Source organism: Carettochelys insculpta, chromosome 23 (assembly GCF_033958435.1).
Source record: "Carettochelys insculpta isolate YL-2023 chromosome 23, ASM3395843v1, whole genome shotgun sequence".
NCBI classification, from domain to species: domain Eukaryota; kingdom Metazoa; phylum Chordata; order Testudines; family Carettochelyidae; genus Carettochelys; species Carettochelys insculpta.
In genome coordinates this window covers 6406840-6426113 of record NC_134159.1, presented here as the reverse complement: position 1 = coordinate 6426113, position 19274 = coordinate 6406840, and the positions used below count along the sequence as shown (strand labels likewise).

General features: G+C 45.3%; 1 protein-coding gene across 5 annotated transcripts in view; it reads right to left on the bottom strand.

The window, feature by feature from the left end:
* Positions 1–11753, bottom strand: part of RCC2 (regulator of chromosome condensation 2) — a 38250-nt gene extending 26497 nt beyond the window's left edge. The window contains exons 1-3 of one of the 5 annotated variants that reach the window (XM_074975527.1): positions 11620–11753; positions 9962–10296; positions 2545–2638 (exon numbers count right to left, since the gene is read on the bottom strand). In XM_074975527.1, the coding sequence (XP_074831628.1) occupies positions 2545–2638; positions 9962–10288 (421 nt within the window). In that variant the 5' untranslated portion in view covers positions 10289–10296; positions 11620–11753. Of the gene's footprint in view, positions 1–2544; positions 2639–9961; positions 10297–10541; positions 10816–10961; positions 11073–11204; positions 11407–11619 lie in introns of those variants that run through there. The other 4 variants (XM_074975528.1, XM_075018206.1, XM_074975526.1 and 1 more) reach the window with 4 other exon arrangements.
* Between the last annotated feature and the right edge of the window lie 7521 nt (positions 11754–19274).

Below are 19274 nucleotides of genomic sequence, written 5' to 3'. Positions count from 1 at the left end.
TACTTCTCTAAATACCAGAGCAACTTCCTCTGACAGCTGTCTTTAGTCCAAGGTTCAGCAATGCTAACCAAGTTAGATTTTTTTCCCCCTAAATCTACACATTTCCCAATTTTCCAGAGCAAGAAAAGCTTTTCACTTTGAACAGCCAGACTATGTGCTGAACACAATAGGTGCAGTTTGCCTTGAAATAAAAGGCCAAACAAAAAGCACATGTCTGAATACAGACAAGAAGGAAACCTCCTGATAACAGACAGGCTGTGAGTTGTCAAGGCCAGTGGAGAAGATGCCTTTGTTCTTCATTCTCACATTACACTGAACGCTATTCTGCAAGTAAATCTTTAAATAGGATATTTCAGGGATGACCTGGTCTGATCCTCAGAAGCGATGCAAGCTTAGAGTGCCAAGCAAGTCTGGAAATCAGGCCATCCATGCATTTACCAGACCCTGGAATCATCTTTCATAAAAAAAAACTATGGCCACATGTCTTCCACAATCCACAAGACCACACAATGACTAAATGTTTAGACTTAGTTAAGGAAAGCATATACCTCCCACGCCCCCACAACTTTTTTTTTTTTTTTACACTTCAAAAAAAAAAAAAAACAAAAAACAAATTTTCCCCCAAATGGTCACATCACGGCAACACCTCAACCACTATTTCTTAATCTAATCACCTTGCTGTTGCAAAACACCTCCTAGCATTCCTAACATTTCACACCCAAACCTACCTCTCAGTACTAGAACAAGAACTTAAAATATTTCATCACTTGTTCTTCTTAACTCCGCCATGAAGCTAGGGGTTCCAGACCAGTCCCAAGCCTGGATAAAGGAGGAGGGTTGGTTGGATGAGCGATGATGTGCTGATCGTAAAACAACAATACAAATGAAATCTGATGTCAGTAAGACTAACTGATAAAAGATGCTGCCTTGGACATCGCCCAGTTAAACAAGGTCTGTGATACCAACTGAGTGATTGGAGTTGGATTGGTGAGTTGGCTACTGAAAGAAAATTACATACATAATGGACAGTTCAACTAGGAGGGGCAGACCCCACAGAGAATGGGTAGATGATATAGTAGATTGGTGTGGAGCTAGTCTACAGAAACGAAGCCACTCCGCACTGGACAGGGAAAGATGGAAGGAAATAGTGAGAGACATCGGACACCAATGGGCGCCGAGCCCATGATTGCTGATGATGACTTGTTCCTCTTACCTAAGGCATGCTCAAGAGAGGCGATACTTGTAGCTATGCATGGACAACATTCAGAGTCTTATAAAACAATCAGATGGCATTTCACAATACAGGGACTAGTGATCTGCTATCCTGTAATCTCCCTTCAGCAGTGCTGCAAATACAGACTCCTAGAACTCAGTAACTGCACATGAAGCAGCAAGAAGCCCCATGCCTCAAAGCAGCCTTCTAAGTCATCCGACCAGCAGAGCTGCCGTGCACAGTACTGACACGGTACACTTGGCGTTAGAGTTTGTTCATGGAGTTTTGCATTTTTTTCATGACTTTTTGAGAGTGTTGCAGAAGTCACTAGGAATACATGTCCAGATGTCAGATTTACAGGATTCTGCCAGACACGTGTCTAAGAGCAGGATCAGGCCCACTTGCTGCCGGCTGATAAGAGGCGCATATTGCACAGACTGGAGAAAGAGAACGCAAACACCTCTGTGCATACTTGGCACTCATGCACCACTCAGATACACCCCCGCCCTCCCCAACTCACTCCTAGCCTGGATCTTGTTCAGAATTTCAGGAATTCCCACATATGGCACCATGGAAAGCGAAGGGTGGGAAGGTGCATTAAAGCAGAGCTGTGTTCCATGAGCCTTGTCCTAACTTTTTAACAACAAGCACCCAAGTGAAAGCTGGTTGGCACCCTCCAAACAATCTAGGCCATCATCCTCACAGTTATCAAGTTAGGGTTGCCGTGTCTTTGGCAGAGACTCTTATTAAGACTCCCCATGGTTCAGCTCGTCAGAAATAGACCCAAAGATCTCCAAGGAAGGGACGCTAGTGGCATGCTTCCATCTGAGCTGATGATGAACAAATACCCCCTGCAGGATACAATGGGGAACGTACTGCTCCTGGTTCCCCCTTTCAGAGTGGGCAACACTGTGATGATACCTGCCACTGTGATTATCCATCTCACTGAACTCAGACACTTTGGCCATAGGCAGATTCTTGGACAATGCCTTATTGCAAGCCAGAATTCTCCTGGACACCTGGTGCTTTTGCAGGTCATGGGGCTATCAGCTTTCAGAGCGCTTAGTCCGAACCAAGGAATAAGATTTTCAGAGAGCAACTGGCTGGTTTTGGTAGAGGTAGAAAAGAGACAAGCAATGGGCGCCAGGCTTGTCACCTAGCAGGTATGTCTACAATGCAATCAGGGGGTGTCACTGAAGATCAAAGCTAGCTCTGCTATGCTTACACCAGCTGCAATCACACCTTCAGATCGCAGTGTAGACATAGCATTACTACTGTGATTTTATACACAACGGGCCACTCAGAGGCATAAATTGCTTAGCTTCTCCTACCTTGCTGCTTCGGCACTTCCTTACGGCCAATCAGGTCCCAGTTGGTTGCTCCAAATATCAGAAGCTGCCCCTTGCACTTGGACCCTTCAAGTTTCTGCCGAGTGTAAAGAGAAACAATCAGCTTAGCATACAAGACAGGGAAACAAGACTTGCAACCGTGCTGCAACTACCTGTCTATAACGGGAGAGCAGGTGGCATGAAACCATACAGCTTATTAGGATTCCTACTGCTCACTTAGATGCTCTGGGCAACTGTGGAGTATTTTATTGGATGCAATATCACTGCAGCTTTTAGCTATGCAACAATATAGACTGTATTTTTAGGCCAATTTGTCTTTCTTAAAAACTGGTGAAGATGAGTCCCCAATGCATTACAACTACTGTCCGTACAGGTATTTGGAAGTTACCCTCACAATACTGCAACCTTGTCTATACTACCACGGGCCATCAACTTAAGTTATTCAACCTCAGCTACAAGAACAATGCAGCTAAAGTCAACATATTTGAACCTGCTTACTGCGAAATCTTCATGGCAGTAAGGTGACAGCAGACGCTCCCCCTGTCTATTTATTGTGCCTATGCAACATGCAATAAATCAACTCTCATTGGCTCAATCGCTGCCCGTCAAGCCAGCATGTAGTGAAGACGTGCCCTGAGAGAGCATAAATGCCAATAAAACTGGCCTTAAAACAAAACAACACAAACACACCAAACTAAACTACACCTAAAACTGGATGGCCATTAGAAAGCTCAATGCTAGCGATGCTAAATACAGCAAACCTAACACCCTGTACTATACATATTAGGTTCTTAATGCTGAAGATATCAATTTTTAAAACAATTGAGCTAAATATACCAGTCATGGGGTTCAAACCTTCATTAATGTGAGCAACCCACACTTTATTCTGGTAGTCCACTACATTTTTAGCCCTTACTTTCCAAAAGCAAGACCTACCACCATGACCATCCTCCTATTAGTTAAGATGGGACCTCCTTCAGAGCCCATTTCTTCCCATCCAAGGTATCGCCACACACTCCTGCTCTCACAGCACTTCTGGGCAGCCCCAAAAACAAGTTTTCTAGACACTTCACTCATTTGGAACCCATCAACTGCAAAAGCACCAACTGCATATTTTCCAAACCTCCAGATCCTTCAGGAAGACAGGCCCTTCAGCCCAAAAAATCTGAACCATTATAGCTGAAACAGCACAGTCCGACACAGCTGTGGACCTGATTTTCCTGTGCATGGGGCCTATGTGTCCGCAGCTGGGTACACAACACCTTTTGGGGGGAGAGCGGGAAATCCTGCCATATACTACCCGTGCACACAGCCCAGAAGACAAAAGCCATCCTGCATTACTATCCATGTGCAGCTCACAAAGGCAAACAAATACCCATGTTAAGAAGGCTTAGTAATGGGAGTGGAAATAAGAATTCCAGAGCTTAAACTAAAGTGATTGGTTGGGATCTTCAAAGCATCTGAAGTATTTAGACACCCAGACAGCCTTGAAGTACAATAGGAGCTGGGGGCTTAACTCCTTAAGGCTTCTTTGAACATCCCAGACATTATGTTTGCAGTCACTGATAATCTAAAACCCCAGAAGTCACTCCAACCTTTGGCTGACAACTTAAACAAAAATAGCCTAGCACACAAGAGAATGCTGCCAACTATGACCCTAGTTTGAAGCATTCTCTTGTGTCAAGACCTAAAAAATTATGCTTCTATTTGGTTTTCCTCCTAAAATATGCATAGGCCCTCCCAACAGCAAAAGTTCTATATAAACAGCTGGTGGGGAGGGAGGAGTCAGTTAACAGGGACACTCCTGAAAAAAATGGAGAACCAGTACAGGAATCTAACAAGAAGCCACTTCAACTCCATTGAGATTATTTAAAGAAAGATCTTTATCAAGGAGATAGGAATTCACAAGCCTTTCAAAGGGTCCCACTATTTCAGATCACACCCAGGTTCCTCTGGCCCTCTTTTGCTTTAACTGATTGGCCATAAGTTTTACTTCTGCAGCAGGGATTACAGAATCTACGCTTCAGCCTGCGGTGCCATTATGTTCTATCAAAGGACCTGCCTTCAGAAACACAAACTGCTTCCTGAGGTGAAACCCTCCGTAGGTTCAACTGACTTTACTTTTGCAACTTCCTGGTCTGCCTAATGGATCAGAAAACAGAGCACAGGAGAAAAATTCATTTTCTAGCAGCTGCTTTCCATAGGATGGCAAGTCAAATCAATGAAGTATTTGATGCCGTACAACGCCTAGGAATGACGAGGATATGGTATGATACTGAACAACTCAGCTAGCACACCACTCTGCATTCAGATACACATATATTCTGCTGGCATCACACAGTCAGACTCCAGATAATCCTACCAGTAGCTTGACTGCATATGCTTTAGAAGAAGGGCAACAGCAACCATGCTAAAAAGAGATTTACATGTAAAACACTGCAGTAATTACAGAGGCTTCTCACAGCTGACTGACACATTGACTTGGGAGACCTGACAACACTTTCAACGTTAACTGTCATCTCTATTAATAATATTGGGATTAATAATATTTGGACTGGGCTGTTCCTCCACCCCTGCCCCCCCTTGCAAGGCTAGGCACCATGACAAGATGCTGTACTATGGCTACCGAAAGAATACATCAATGAAGCGTAAACAAGATAAGGCTACTGACCCATTGAAGCAGAGTGCAGTTGCCCTGGAGGGAAGCTGTTAAGCCCAGACTGTTCAGTATTGTCCAGGTTAAGAGACCATACCAAAGATTTACTTGGCAATAACAGAACTGTTCCCTCTACACTAACCTTAGCACACTCTTTGGAGCTCTGCTGCCTGCCTAACCTTTGCTAAAATGGATGTGATGGAAGAGAGGAGGGGGGAAACCCACAGAGCCTTCTTCAACCTGCAAAATGGGATTTCCAAGGCAAAATTACTTTGGAATTGTGTCTCAAGGGGAAAATGATGTTTGAAAGGCTGATGTTCAACCTTTTAACAGACTCATTTGGGAGGCTGCATCTTTTAGACAAGGAAAGGGTATTAAAAAGTGCCTGTCCAGTAAGGAGTGTATGATTGCACCCAACTACAAAACAGAGCAAGTAAAAAAGATTGGCTTATGTCCTGGATTCATCCCACAAACCCTTTGAATGCAAAAGTTACACTATGGCATCAGGTGATCTTGCTGCAGCATTAAACTTGCATCTCCTCTGAATGACCAACATCATTTGCTTGATCAGAGTGAAAGAGACTGTTACAATAAAGACCACAAACTTAGATACTACGCAATACACAGCTCAGACCTTAATGGCAACACAGACTGAAGGTATTTGCAGGAAGTGTCCCTCTTTCGAAGCCTCATACCATAGAAAGAAGTGTGCAAAGTGGGGGGCTGGGCCCCAGGGGGAGTGCATGAAATTTCATAAGGTGGACACAGCAGGACTGGCTGTTGGAGCTCAGGCTCATCTATCTCATTAAAAACACTGAAATGTTACTATTGTTATGCATATGTATTAACTTTTATATACCAATTAATAAAGTACTTACAATCTACATACTTATTGCCTTATATGTACCATAAGTTGTTTTTTTTTTTTTTCATATGAACATAATCAAAATTTCCTTCAGTTTGGATTACATTTGACAGGTTGGGGGGACCCTGATAATTGCAGGGATGAAGAGTGGAGCTCGCCATAAAAGGTTTGCCCACCCCCTGCCATAGAAGACAGGAAGCGGCCATGCCGTACAAGGCAGAAGCAATTTCTACTTCGAAGGAATGAGCAGAATACTTTCCTTAGTTTGTTTGTAAGTAAAACCATCCCCCTCCCTTGCTTTCTCCCTGCTCACAAGTCAAGCACTTAAGCTGACTTTATCCACAAGTATAAAAGATCCAAAATCAGAGCATGGTTACTACAGGGAGAATTAAAGACTTGATAGTCAAGTTTGACCTTTCCACAAGGGCATCTGTGCACACTTTAGACAAGACTGTCAGAGAAGCCGAGCACCTGCAGACCCTGTTTTCCTTTGTTTGGAAGTTTAAACAGACGTCATCACATCGAAAGACGTAGACTGCAAACAGTTTTGAATATTCTTCGCAAGTCTCATCACTGGTGGTCTTGGGAGGTTTTAAAATCATCTGCAGTGTACTAACCTTTCTGTCTGGCACGTGCCTCTGCTCAAAAAACTAACAAATAGTTTAAACGCTTCCACTTTTAACTACTTGCCTTCCACCGACCAAGCCCAAACCAACTGCTCCTGGCATCATCAACACTTCGGCTATCACCTATCCCATTCTAGCCCCCAGCACACCATCTTCGCCTAACAGGAGTCTAGCCCCCTGCACATGTCAGTGCCAGAACATCAGGCCCCTTCCCCACCAATAACAAAGAATATGTAACGTCATGCACTTGGATGCTAAGAGCTGCTGCAGAAGCAATCCCAACAAGTCAGTCATATGTTTAAAGTTTTGCTTACTGAACAGCCTCATGGGAGACATACTGCTTCTACCAAGGGTCCCAGGGGTGAGGCTTCTGCTCACAACTGCAAACAAAAATTTGCAGGAACTAAAATAGATGCTGTCAAGATGCTGTTTTCATAACAAGCCTGACCACATTAACATGATTCAAATTACTCTCCAGCTTGTTGCTCTAATCCCCTTGTCTCTCTCTCATTTAAAAAAAGGTCTAAATTTTAGTTTCAACCACGCATCCGGGGGGGATTCTCACCCTCACAGCCTTCCAAAGGGCTCTATGTGGGCAGAAGGGTCCACCTGCATGGATTAGATTTGTGACATCTAGGGCTTTGATTGTAAACTCTTGAGGGCAAGTATTACATTTTTAAAAAATTCTTGCCCATGCAAGCTCTGGCTGTTCTGTAAAACTGGTTACTCCGACACAGGCCACTGACCCCAATACACGCAGCATGGAGGAGTCAGGACTTCAATCGGTTTTTTACATGCTGTTTCTTGTGAGACAAGATTGCAAAAGTTTCTTGAGACCAGTGCTTGCTTCACCAGAACATCTCAGGTTACTCCAGATGCTCGGGGGTTGCAAAAGTCAGAAGCATTGTAATTAGTCAGGCCATTTTAATTAGGGAGCAGCAGCAGCTCCACGCACTTTCCAGGTCCCTGCCTCTCCCTTTGCAAGCGTGTCTGCCCCAGACAAAAGGAAAAGAAAGGGGAAGTGCGGCTGGCAACAATGCTAATCGAGCTCTCCGCTGCCGCTGCCCCCATTACACAGTCTGGGCTCCCCACCTCCTGGTGAGACCAGAGGGGGAAGGGAGAGACCACGCGGGCATGCGCAACAAGCTCCTTGCTGCTGGCAGGGCTACCCTCCGATCCCGGGGACGGGGCGAAACACAACCCGCGCGCACATGCGCACTGGGTGCCTGGCCCCCTGCTACACTAAGTAGCAGGGCTTCCCCCACGTCCTGGGGAGACCGGAGGGAAAGAAAAAAGGACTGGGAGCAACTGGGCATGTACCCCCGCACACACATTAACTATCACTGCCACAGATGGGGGGGACCTCAGAGCCCTCAGCAATGTCTATCTCGAAACAATACTGCCCTGTAATAATAGCTCCTGGAGCGTCTAATGCAGCCTCCAACCCCACACCTGTCCCAGAGTCAGGCCAGTATCATAGGAAGCAGGGGCAAGATCTTCCCGGTACAAGGGGAGACAATCTACACCTGTGGTTGGGTCAGCATCTGTGGGTGAAAGACAAACCTCCCAGCTCCTCCCGCCTCTGGAGTTCCAAAGCTTGTTTCTTTTGCCCATCAAAGTTGGCTCAATAATAGATATTACCTCACCCTCCTTATCTCACACCCTGGGCCCAACAGGGCTGCAACAACACTGTCAAAAAATGTTACATTTAGTCTTTCTGGCTGAAGAATTGGGGGAGGCTCCCCGCTTCTCATGCCAGTAAGTTTCTTTCAGGAAGTTAGGCGCCTCAGCCTGCAGGCAGCCCAGCCACAGAAGGACTGACTGTCTTTCAAATAAAGACCAGGATTTCTCTCATGATAAAAGCAGGTCGTCTCCTTGTCTATCAGCAGCATCTGGCTGCACAGTAGTAAGTGGATTGTGTCCGCAGCTTCCTTGCATGACACATTCACTCCCACAGTAGCAAAGCTAAGGGGCTGGGGGAAGATTTTGTTAGCGGACAAGATAAGTTTGACATTGAAATTTTTTTGATGCAACATTGGAGAGGCCTGTTTTCCTCTGCTGAGCTGGAGAACATCCAGACTTTCCCCATACCAAATAAAGAAGGAACCAACCAAAATGTGGGTGTTCAAAGATCCTAGACAAGTGTTGCCATAGTCCACAAGCACCCACACCTCCAAAAAGTGAGCTTATTTGAGTCAGCCAGGGGCCTAATTTAGGCTGGTAATAGCACCCTTAGCAAAAAAGGTTTGAACTTCTGTCCTCAAATCCAAAGCAGCCATAGTGAGGGAAGGAATCACATTCAAAGGCTGGTTAGCATGGGAGTTTACTTGTGTGCTACCCACCTCATTCTAATTCCCCTGGCACATTACTTCAACACACATGAAGCCCTACATTACTAGGAAGAACGCCAGTCCCTGGACTAACCCACAAGAGGTGGGAAGATGGGTACTTACACCACAGTGTCTAAAATTCCCCACAGAGGGATGTAAATGCAGACAAAAAGTTTGATAACAACAAGAACTCCTGTGGCACTTTATAGACTGACAGATATTTTGGAGCATAAGCTTTCATGGGCAAAGACCTGCTTCATCTGATGCATGAGTGGGTCAAAAACTTTGATAAATATCCAGAGTAACTGTAAGGAGATGGGTTAGTCCAAGTGGGATAATGGCACTGGGCTGGAGCCCAGGCAGTTGCCAGAGCCTTGCCAAGTGAAGACTTCTTTCATTGTGTTTAAAATGCATTTAACCTATGCATTGTTAATTACAAAAGGCCTTAATCAGCTACAAAGCAATATACATCACATGACAAGTTCTACAAAAGCAGCTATTTCTACATTTCTCCTTCTCAGAACACTAAGACAGCAGATACAAGAGGGGTTTATCCCCCAACAGCTCACCGGGAAAGGGGCACACACTGTTTAGGTGGGGAGGGGGATGTGAGCCTTCCCCCCATTCAGAAAGATGACGACTATTTAGCACCACCCAGTTACTTTGGAAAGAGAGGTGGCTCCAACCCCACACCCCTGAGGCTTTGCTCTATGGGACAATGGGGGACTCCCACCCCACACCCCCGGGAGCGGGGGTCTTGCTCTATGGGGCAGTTCCCACCCCTTACCCCACGGGGGCCTTGCTCTATGGGGCAGGGGGGCTCCCCGGTTTGACCCACGGGGCGTAGGACCCGCCTCCCCGACCTGTGGGGCGGGGGACCCCCATCCCTCGCCCCCGGGGCTCCCCCCGGCCCGCCTCTCACGATCCGCTCCTTGCTGTGCTCGGGCTCGCTGATGATCACGGCCTGGCCTCCCGCTCGGCCGCCGCCCGGCCCGGGCCTGGCCGCCCTCTTGCCGCCGGGGGTCCCGTCCAGCTCGGCCGCCGCCAGCAGCAGCTCCCGGGGCCCGTCCTCATCGCTGCTGCCGCCGCCGCCGCCGCTGCTGCTGCCCTCGCCGCCGCCAGCCCCGCGCTCGGGCCGGCCCCGCTTCCTCGGGCCGGGGCCCGGGCGCTTCCTGCCGGCCGAGCGGGCCGTCCCGTTGCCGGAGCTCGCCTCCCACACGGGCCCCGCCGCCGCCTTCCTCCGGGGCATCTTGCCGGCTGGGCAGAGAGGGACAGACACAGCGGCGATCATGGGCCCCGATCCGGCCCCCGCCACCCCACCCCAGCAGCGGGGGGGGGGTGGTGCAGTCACAGCCGGCCGGGGAAAGTGGGGGGCAGCGCCCACCGGCAGGAATTACAGCCAGCGAGCAAAAACCACCTCCCCCCCCCCCCCCCGCTAGTGCCTGGAAACTGACCCCCGCCCCCGCCGGAGAGGCCGCCCCCCATGTATTAAAATGTGTCACCTGGAGAAACAAAAATGCATGCAAATGGCCCACGCCTGCACAAGTTCAGAGGAGGGACGTGTGCTAGGGCCCCCCCGCCCAGCGCTCCGACTGGATGGGAGAGAGAGAAAAGCGGCTTCCCGGACAGGACAGGACAGGACAGGACGGTAAATCCGCCCGCACCCCCCAGAAAGGCGAGAGGAGGTCGTCCGAGAGTTCCGCAAGAGGCCAAACCGAAAACCCTAAAACACACGGGGGACCCCTTCCCCCAATACACCAGCCGGCTCCGCGCTGGATAAGTGAGTTGTCTCCCCACGCCCCGCTCCATCGGGATCACAATATTTACACAGAGCTCTAAAGTCTGGCCAAAGTAAAACGTGCCCCACTTTGTCTCCCTTCGCTTGGCCCCCGCCACGTGTGCGTGGGGGGAGGCCCCCTCACCTGCCGCCGCTTTTGTCCACGAGCTCCCCTCCCTCTCACGTCAAATAAATTAAACTCAATTATCTCTTCCCACCCCAGGCTCAGAAATGACACACAAAAAATCCAGTTCACGTCCCCATCCTTGGGGTTTGAGAGCTCGATCTTCCATTAGCCGGCTCCGTTCCCAGGCCTTTTCGAGAAAAGCATTAAAAAAGGCAGAAAAAGATGCGTCCTCCCCCCCCTCCAAATAAAATCCATAAACACCTGTTCGGAGAGTTGGATTTTTTGTTGTTCCAAATCCTGGAGGAAAAAAAAAAACTTTACTGTTCTCCAACTCTTTCCGGCAGTTTTTTTTTTTTTTAAATTTTTGCCGGTGAAGCTCAGCCGGTTTATTTCTGATCCAGGTTAGGAATTTTTTTCTAGCTCTCCTCTTCAAAATTTTCCTCCTGCGCCCCTTTTCTTTTGCTCTGTCTGCCTTAAAAAAATTTGAACAATGGGATCTCTGTCTGTCTCCGATTAAACCACGTGGATCCGCCTTCCTTCCCTTTTTTTATTCATTCAACCCCCAACCCCCCTCCTCTTAGGTTTTTATCCGCTCCCCCCCCCCCCCCACAACCTTTTAAATACATCAACTTTCTCCTCCTCCCAAAGAGATCAAAATTGAATTTGAAAACTCTACCTGTTTTGGATGAAGGGCGAATCAAAAAGAAAGAAAGAATGGAAAGGCTTTAATTAATTTTGTTTTGTTTCCTGTTAAAGAAAAGGGTTTTTTTTTCCTCTCCCTAGCGCCCACCCACCAGATGCACTTAAAATGTAAATATGAGCCGCCAGAACAAATGCTACAATACAAAACAGAAACACATGTATGCACAAGAAGAAAGAAAGAGCTGTGAAGGAAGGAAGCAGGCAAAGTCCAGCTTTGAAAAGAGCTCCATCTTTAGGACAGGATGACTGTAGTGTGTATATGCAACAGAGAAATAGCGGTGCTTTGGAAGTGTGTATGTGTGTGTGGGGGGGGTGTTAATGCAATTAATATGTGAGTTCAAGTGAGATGTTGTCAATGAAATCCTCCGGCAAGAATTAAGGGTAATGGTAAAGGTACCTATTTGTTGTGTCTTGGTATTCTTTTATTTGCATTCTAGTATTGTCAATGGACACAAACTGAGATAAGGGCTCTATTCCACTACAGGTTGAACCTCTCTTGTCCAGTACACTTGGGACCTGATCGGTGCTGGGCTAGAGAATTTGCCAGACCACAGAAGGTCAATATTGTATGGGAGCACTACCAACACGTCTGCTGCTTACTGGGCTCTTAGAAGATGTTTAGGGGTAAATTACAGCTAAATAACAGCACAGAACAGGAAGAGCCATGACCGATGACTGTAAACAAACTTTAGGGGAATATGGGAAACTTGGCCACTCCCATGACAAATGGTCATCTGTCTAATTCAAATCATGCTGGATTATGGACGTTGCCAGATGACCGAGTTCAAGATTAGAGAGGTTCAACTTGTAACAGATGCTATAGATACATATACATGTTGTGGATAGTTCTCTAAAAATATCTGCTCAATGTGCAGCATATATATATATTAGAATTGAAAAAGGTACTGAGAAGTGCAACGAAAATGATTAAGAGCATGGCACAGCTTTGGTATGGGGAGAGATTAAAAGATTGGGACTCTTCACCTAGAAAAAGAGATGATTGGGGGAAGGGGAGTATAATAGAGGCCTGTAAAATCATAAATGATGTAGCAAAAATAAATAAGGAAGTGTTATTCTTCACATAACACAAGAACCAGAACTCACCTAGTGAAATTAACAGACATCTGGTTTAAAACAAAGAAAAGGAAATACTCACACAACACATAGTCAACCTGTGGAACTTGTTGCCAGGGAACATTGTGAAGAACAAAACTATAACAGGATTCTAAACGGAATTAGTGTCATTCATGGAGAAAATGTCCATCAATGGCTATTAGCTGCAATGGTCAGGGATGCAACCCCAGGCTCTGGGTGCCCTGAACTTTGACTGCTGTAATCTGGGAGTGGACAACTTTTGATGGTTACCCTGTTCTCTTCATTCCCCCTGAGGGAGCTCACATTTTAAACTCACAGCTGCAAGACATGATACTGGTTAGATGGTCTCACCCAGTATGGCTGGTTTTATGCTCAGTGTAAGAGCCACGGTGGTCCCAGAGTATTAGAGAGACAAGCTGAGTGAGGTGATATCTTTTAATGAACCAACCTCTGTTGGTGGGAGAGACAAACTTTCAAGATCATGGGAATATAGTGAGAGAGAGTCCCTCACCTAAAGTCTCAGAGCAATAGACGTATTAATCTGTAGCTTCACAAATAGCAACCAGTCATATGGCACCTTAAAAACTAATACATTTATTTATTAGCTAATGAGCTTTTGTTGGTAAGACCCAGTTCCTCAGCTTATCCACAGAAGCTCATTACCTAATAAATACATTTTTAGTCTTTGAGGTGCTACATGGTTGCTTATCATTCCCCCACCTGAAGAGTTTTCAATCCTGCAATCCCTTTCCCTATTCCTGTTCATAAAGTTAAGTACATGCTTTGCTGGACTGTGGCCAGAATGCTCAGCAGTTAGCAGTTAGCAAGATCAGTGACTATATGGGATGGATAGAAAGCAAATAATATGCCCACTCTATATACTGAGGACTGAGACAGATTAAATGAGGTGCCCAGAGTCATACTGGAGGGATTCTGGTGCTGACCGGGGTCTCTTGAGTCTAGGGCCTTAAATGCAACACTATTTACAGAGATACACATCTCATAGAGCTGGAAGGGACCTCAGGAGGTCATCAAGTCCAGCCTCCCGCCCTCTGGGCAGGACCAAACACACCCCCATCCCCTTTTAAAAAAATCTATTTGCCCCGGCTCCCTAAATGACCCCCTCAAGGATTAGAGCTTGCAACCTCAGATTTAGCAGGCTAATACTCAAGCCACTAAAGTAGTCCTCCATTGCAATGAAGGTTCACATGTTGGTTCTGTCCATTGACAAGAAAGGAAGGATTGTTCTTATTCTGTACTTTCTTTCATTCTAAAGAATCCCAAAGCACTAAAGAAGCTCTTGCTCTCTGATTTGTAGAGTTGGTTTTACCCAACTCTGGCTGTGTCTACACTACAAAAATAACTTCAAAGTTGCTTACTTCGAAGTACAACTTCGAAGTAAGCAACTTTGAAGTTGAGCATCTATACACTCCCGACTTCGATAGGGAACTACTCCATTCCCTGGAATTGAGTAAGGACTTCGAAGTTGGGCTCCCTACTTTGAAATTAACTTCGAAGTAAGGGAAAATGTGTGCAGATTCTCTTTGCTGGCTACTTTGAAGTAGTGCCTACCTTCAAAGTTAGTTCCTAGTATGGACATGCCCTCTGAAATTCATCTGTCTCTCAGATAGAATGCAGCAGTTCTCTGAAATCACCCAGCCCCAGTGATTCTGCACAATCAGTCAGGGCAGGGAACACCACAGATTGCCAATCTGAATTAAATCTGAGTATGAAGCCACAGGAAATTCCCTTTCAAGTTAATAGCTGGGGCCTGCCAACATCTTTTCATTAGTTGTTATGGTCCATCATTTGTCTTTTCTTGTAGTGGACCCTAGACTATGACCTGTGTCCAGTTTTGTGTAGTCAGTTGGCTTGAAAGAAACTCCTCTCAGATGTGAGGTGTGTTTGCAATTGTAGCAGCAGTCATGAGTATGAGTTTATATACGGAAATACCTACATTCATAACTACAGTCTTTAGACATATCTCATAATGACCATGAAGTTCAGAACATTACAGATTTTCATAAAAGACCTCACACCACATGTTTTATGCATAATAACATTTCATGCAACCAGCTGATTCACTTGTTTGCTCTTCAGGGTCTAGACACAACTGTCCTTCCCTTGGGGTGCCTGGACCCTGACTGGCACAGCATGAAATTCAGCCAAAGAAAATGTAATTATCCAAACTGGAAATTGTCCAGGCATTAGCATTAAAGGTTTTGCCCGGTAAAAATGTGCCATTGACTCGTTAATGACCAACAGGTGGTCAGGATTGGATTTTACACTTCACCCATGAGAGTGCCGCTGCTGGCCCCAGCATGGATTGTCAAGTCACATGTTACAGGTTTAGAGGAAAGAAAATCATTGAACCAACTCTATCAACATATTACCTTCCAGAAGCACCTGGAGTTTTCACAGAGACCTCTGATCAAAATCACGCCCTCAGCTTATTTTAAGATATCTGTGAGGATAACATGGCTAGAAACATAAAAATGCTTTCCCATGTGTGATAAGGCCATCTTCTACATATTTGCTCTTTCAGTGTGCTGCTTCAAAATGCAGAGAAGAGGAAATTTGAGTGGAAGAACACTACAGTGTCTTGATTGTAAAAGTTTAGAGCCTTTGTGAAGAAGTAACTTCAGTGCATGTTATCCTCCCTTTGCTGGCTTTACCATCACAAGTTACAGTGGGGCAGGTCTAAGTTGGATATTACAAAAAAACCATTTCACCAGGAGGGTGGTGAAGCACTGGAATGCATTACCGAGAGAGGTGATAGGTCCATCCCTGCAGGTTTTTAAGTCCCAGCTTGACTAAGCGCTGGCTAGGATGACAGTTAGGGTTGATCCTGCTTTTGGAAGGGGGCTGGATTCAATGACCTCCTCTTCCGGCCCTAAGATTCTATGATTCTATTATTTCTTCTACATACAGTGCAGAGTTGCCAATTAAAAGTGGAGAGAAGAGAGGACGTTGTAGTGGCTTTGAGGGTGACTTTACTGTTCAGCAGTACAGAAATAAAATGCAATCCGACCCCATAAAAATGTCTCTCAGGCCCTTCTGATCCCATACCTATGCTCCAAGTAATTAGTAGCTGTCTTTTTTATCGCTAGAGCTGTCTTAGTTTGTTCAATTACTTAAAGGCTTTGTTCTGATCCAGTGTGACTGAAGACTTATGGTAAGTGCATAACATAGAAGGACTTCCTCAAGTCTCTGCCTCAGTCTAGATCTGGACTAACTGTGCTTAAGTCAATGGATTTTCTCTTGATTTAAACTGGTGAAAGCTGACAGCAAAATTAAGTTTATAGAGTTAGTGCCCAGGACACACTGCATTGTAAGACAACATAAATAAGAAAATAGAGATAAATTAAACAGTTAGTTTATTGTAGTTTTCTCTGAGGCACTTTGTGGTGACTGAAAACACAATAGCTCATCAAAGTGGTTTGGTGTCCTACTTCCAAGAAAAAAATCTCAAGATCACTTATCTCAGACTCAGTGTCCAGATGTCAAGTGCATAGTCTATGATCCAATTGGATCAACTTAGGGATGAGAGACCAGAACTAACTCATTTCTCAAACCTTCGCTCTAACAACTGGAAACACACTCCTTACATTTTATTCTTCCCAGTTTGGGTATTATAGCATGAAAAGAAGAGAAGGCACCTAAGAAATGGACAAGATCTGTGCTTGTGACAACACACAAGAAAGGAAGCATGTTGGAGTTCAAGAACTACAAAACGGTTGCCTTAAGGGGTCATCTAGGCAAGGTGCTGATAGTGATACTGATGGAGAGACAGATCACAGATAGAAGAACATCTAGCAGGTGAGCAAGCAGGATTCAGGAATGATAGAAGTACCATACAGCAGATATTGGCAGTAAGATTGATAGCAGAGAAAGCAGGATGAAAGAAGAAGAGCATCTGCAATTGCTTCATCAATTTCCAGGAGGCATTTGACAGTATAGATCAGAAAGTGACTTGGGTGGTGCTGGAGTCATACAGAATGGATAGCAGACTGACGATTGTTGAAGGATATCAGTGACAATGCAGAGGCAGTAGTGAAAACATGCAGAGAGTTGGGAAGTTGGTTGAGGTAGAGGTAGGGTATGAGGTAGAGGTATGAGACAAGGAGATCTGATATCACTGAGTAGCTTCACCATGCACCTAGAGAGAGAGATGGATGAGATCAAGGAAGAGGTAGAAGGGATATTGGTTCACAGGATGAGAATTAACAATGTGAGGTTCAAGGATGATATGGTTATCATCAAGGAAGATGAAGAGAAGCTAGCAAGAATGGTGCAGAACGAGTAAGGGAAAATGAGTAAGGGAAGCAGTATGGACCGATTAAGAACATCAATAAAATGAAGACAATATTATTTGGAGGTAAGGAAACAGGAAGGGAGATCAGTATAGATGGGATCACACTAGAGAACGTAGAGAAGTTCACATATCTGGGGAGCAACATAACGTATGATCTAAACTGTAAGAAGGACATAACGACTAGAATAGCAAAAGCAAGAGAGAGATTGAAGCTGATGGATAAGATCTGGAAAAGCAAAGTGATTAGCTTGGGAATCTGAAAACGTGTATATTCAGCAGCATGTTGTATGGATGTGAGACATGAGTGATAATGAAAGATTCTAAGAGAAAGATATTGGCATTCGCGAGGAGTTGTTATAGAAAGATCCTGAGAATAGGATGGATGGAGAAGGTCACCAATGAGGAATTATGTAGGAGGATACAGCCGAAAGAGAACCTACTGCAGAAGGTTATACAATGGCAGCTACAGCGATTCGGGTATATCTGCAGAATGAACAATAAGACAAAGTCAAGACCTGGTATTCAGCATAGGGGATGGTTCCAATAGGAGAGGCAGACCCCACAGAGAATGGGTAGATGATACCGTAGATGGGTGTGGAACTAGTTGATAGAAACTAATACACTTTGCACTGGACAGAGAAAGATGGAAGGAAATAGCGAGGGAGGCATCAGACACCAATGGGCACTGAGCCTATGGTTGTTGATAACGATGCTGAGTTTAATCCTGGTCCTTTGGACCTCATACAGGGGATGTTCACTCAAGAATGCAATAAAAGATTTGAACTACGTAAAAAGAATAGCAGTTATCTTAATGGAAGTGGATAGAGCTCATCCTCAAGGGACTAGCAATCCCTGACTCCCATTTCTGACTCTGCCAGTGATTTACTCTATGACCTTAAGCAAATCAGTTAGGGCCAGACTCACTGGTGCAAGTCTGGTGTAACTCCATTGATTTCAGATGAGTTGTTGTTGATTTACACTAGTGCAAAGAAGACTTTGATTATTAATCTGATTTAGCTTCCCATTCTGTAAAATGGGCAGAATAATAAATACCTACTGGGTCTCCTGAGTTCCAGTTCCATACCCTTTCCACCCATGCCTCCCAGCTGTGATTGGACCCCCCCACCACATGCTTATGCTTTGTGAAACTAGGTTTATGAATATGCATAACTGGAAAATCCTATATGCAGAATACAGTGTGTAAGGTATAATTTAAAAAATTAAAATCTGCTGAATGTGTATATGCTGTTTGTGTGCATGTACCATTCCTGTATTGCAAGGTAGAAATATGAAGTATAAATTTATTTTACTAATCTAGACATGCTAAGTGAGGGCCATTAGTAGTACTCAAGGAACTTAATAGCTTGCTACTCAGGCCAATGATCTCTGAATGGTCTTGTTTTTCCTTTAAGCCTGGACTAAGGCTGCTCCTGCCAAGACATCTGGCCAGGTCACCTGATGTTGGAACCCATTTTGGATGATGTACTTTTCCACTGGAAGTGTGAAAAAGTTTAAACTGAACACAGGATTCCTGCCTTTGGCAAAAGAGATATAAAGGTGGGAAATCAAACAATGGGGGCTTACGCCAGATGTCAGGATACCTCTGTTTATCTCCTAAGGTTCCTTCCAGCCCTAGGATTCAATGATTCTATAAGGAAAGCTACCCAGTCTGTGAAAGAAGCTGATTAAAAGAACTTGAGAATGAGATTTTACACATAACAAGTTTCATGTGTGTTAAGCTTAGCTGGCATGTTTTGTTTCATTTTGCTTAGTAACTTACTTTTCTCTGTCCGCTATTGCTTGCAGCCACTTAAATCCCATTTTTTACACTTAATAAAATACTTTATTTATTAATAACCCCAATGTAGAGAATTGTTACTGGGGGGCATGGGGGAGGATGGGACAGCTGTACATATTTCTCTTTGATTGACAAAGGGGGCAAATGTTTGATGAGTTTGCTGTGTATAAGCTTTATGGCTAGTGAGATGGCTTTATCTGGGGTTCTGGTCCCACCAGGACTGTGCACCTCGGTGCTATGTCAAGTCCCTTTGACTGAGCCTTCCTAGAGCTAATCTGCTCTCAAGGTTCATGTTACTCCACTGTGGCCTCTGGCCCCAACTCTGTGTCATCGCTGGAGGAGACGGGAGGGACTGGCTGAGCACAACAGGGTGGTGGGGTGTCCCAGAGGGCAGGTAAGTGGGCTTAGTGGTATTTCAGCA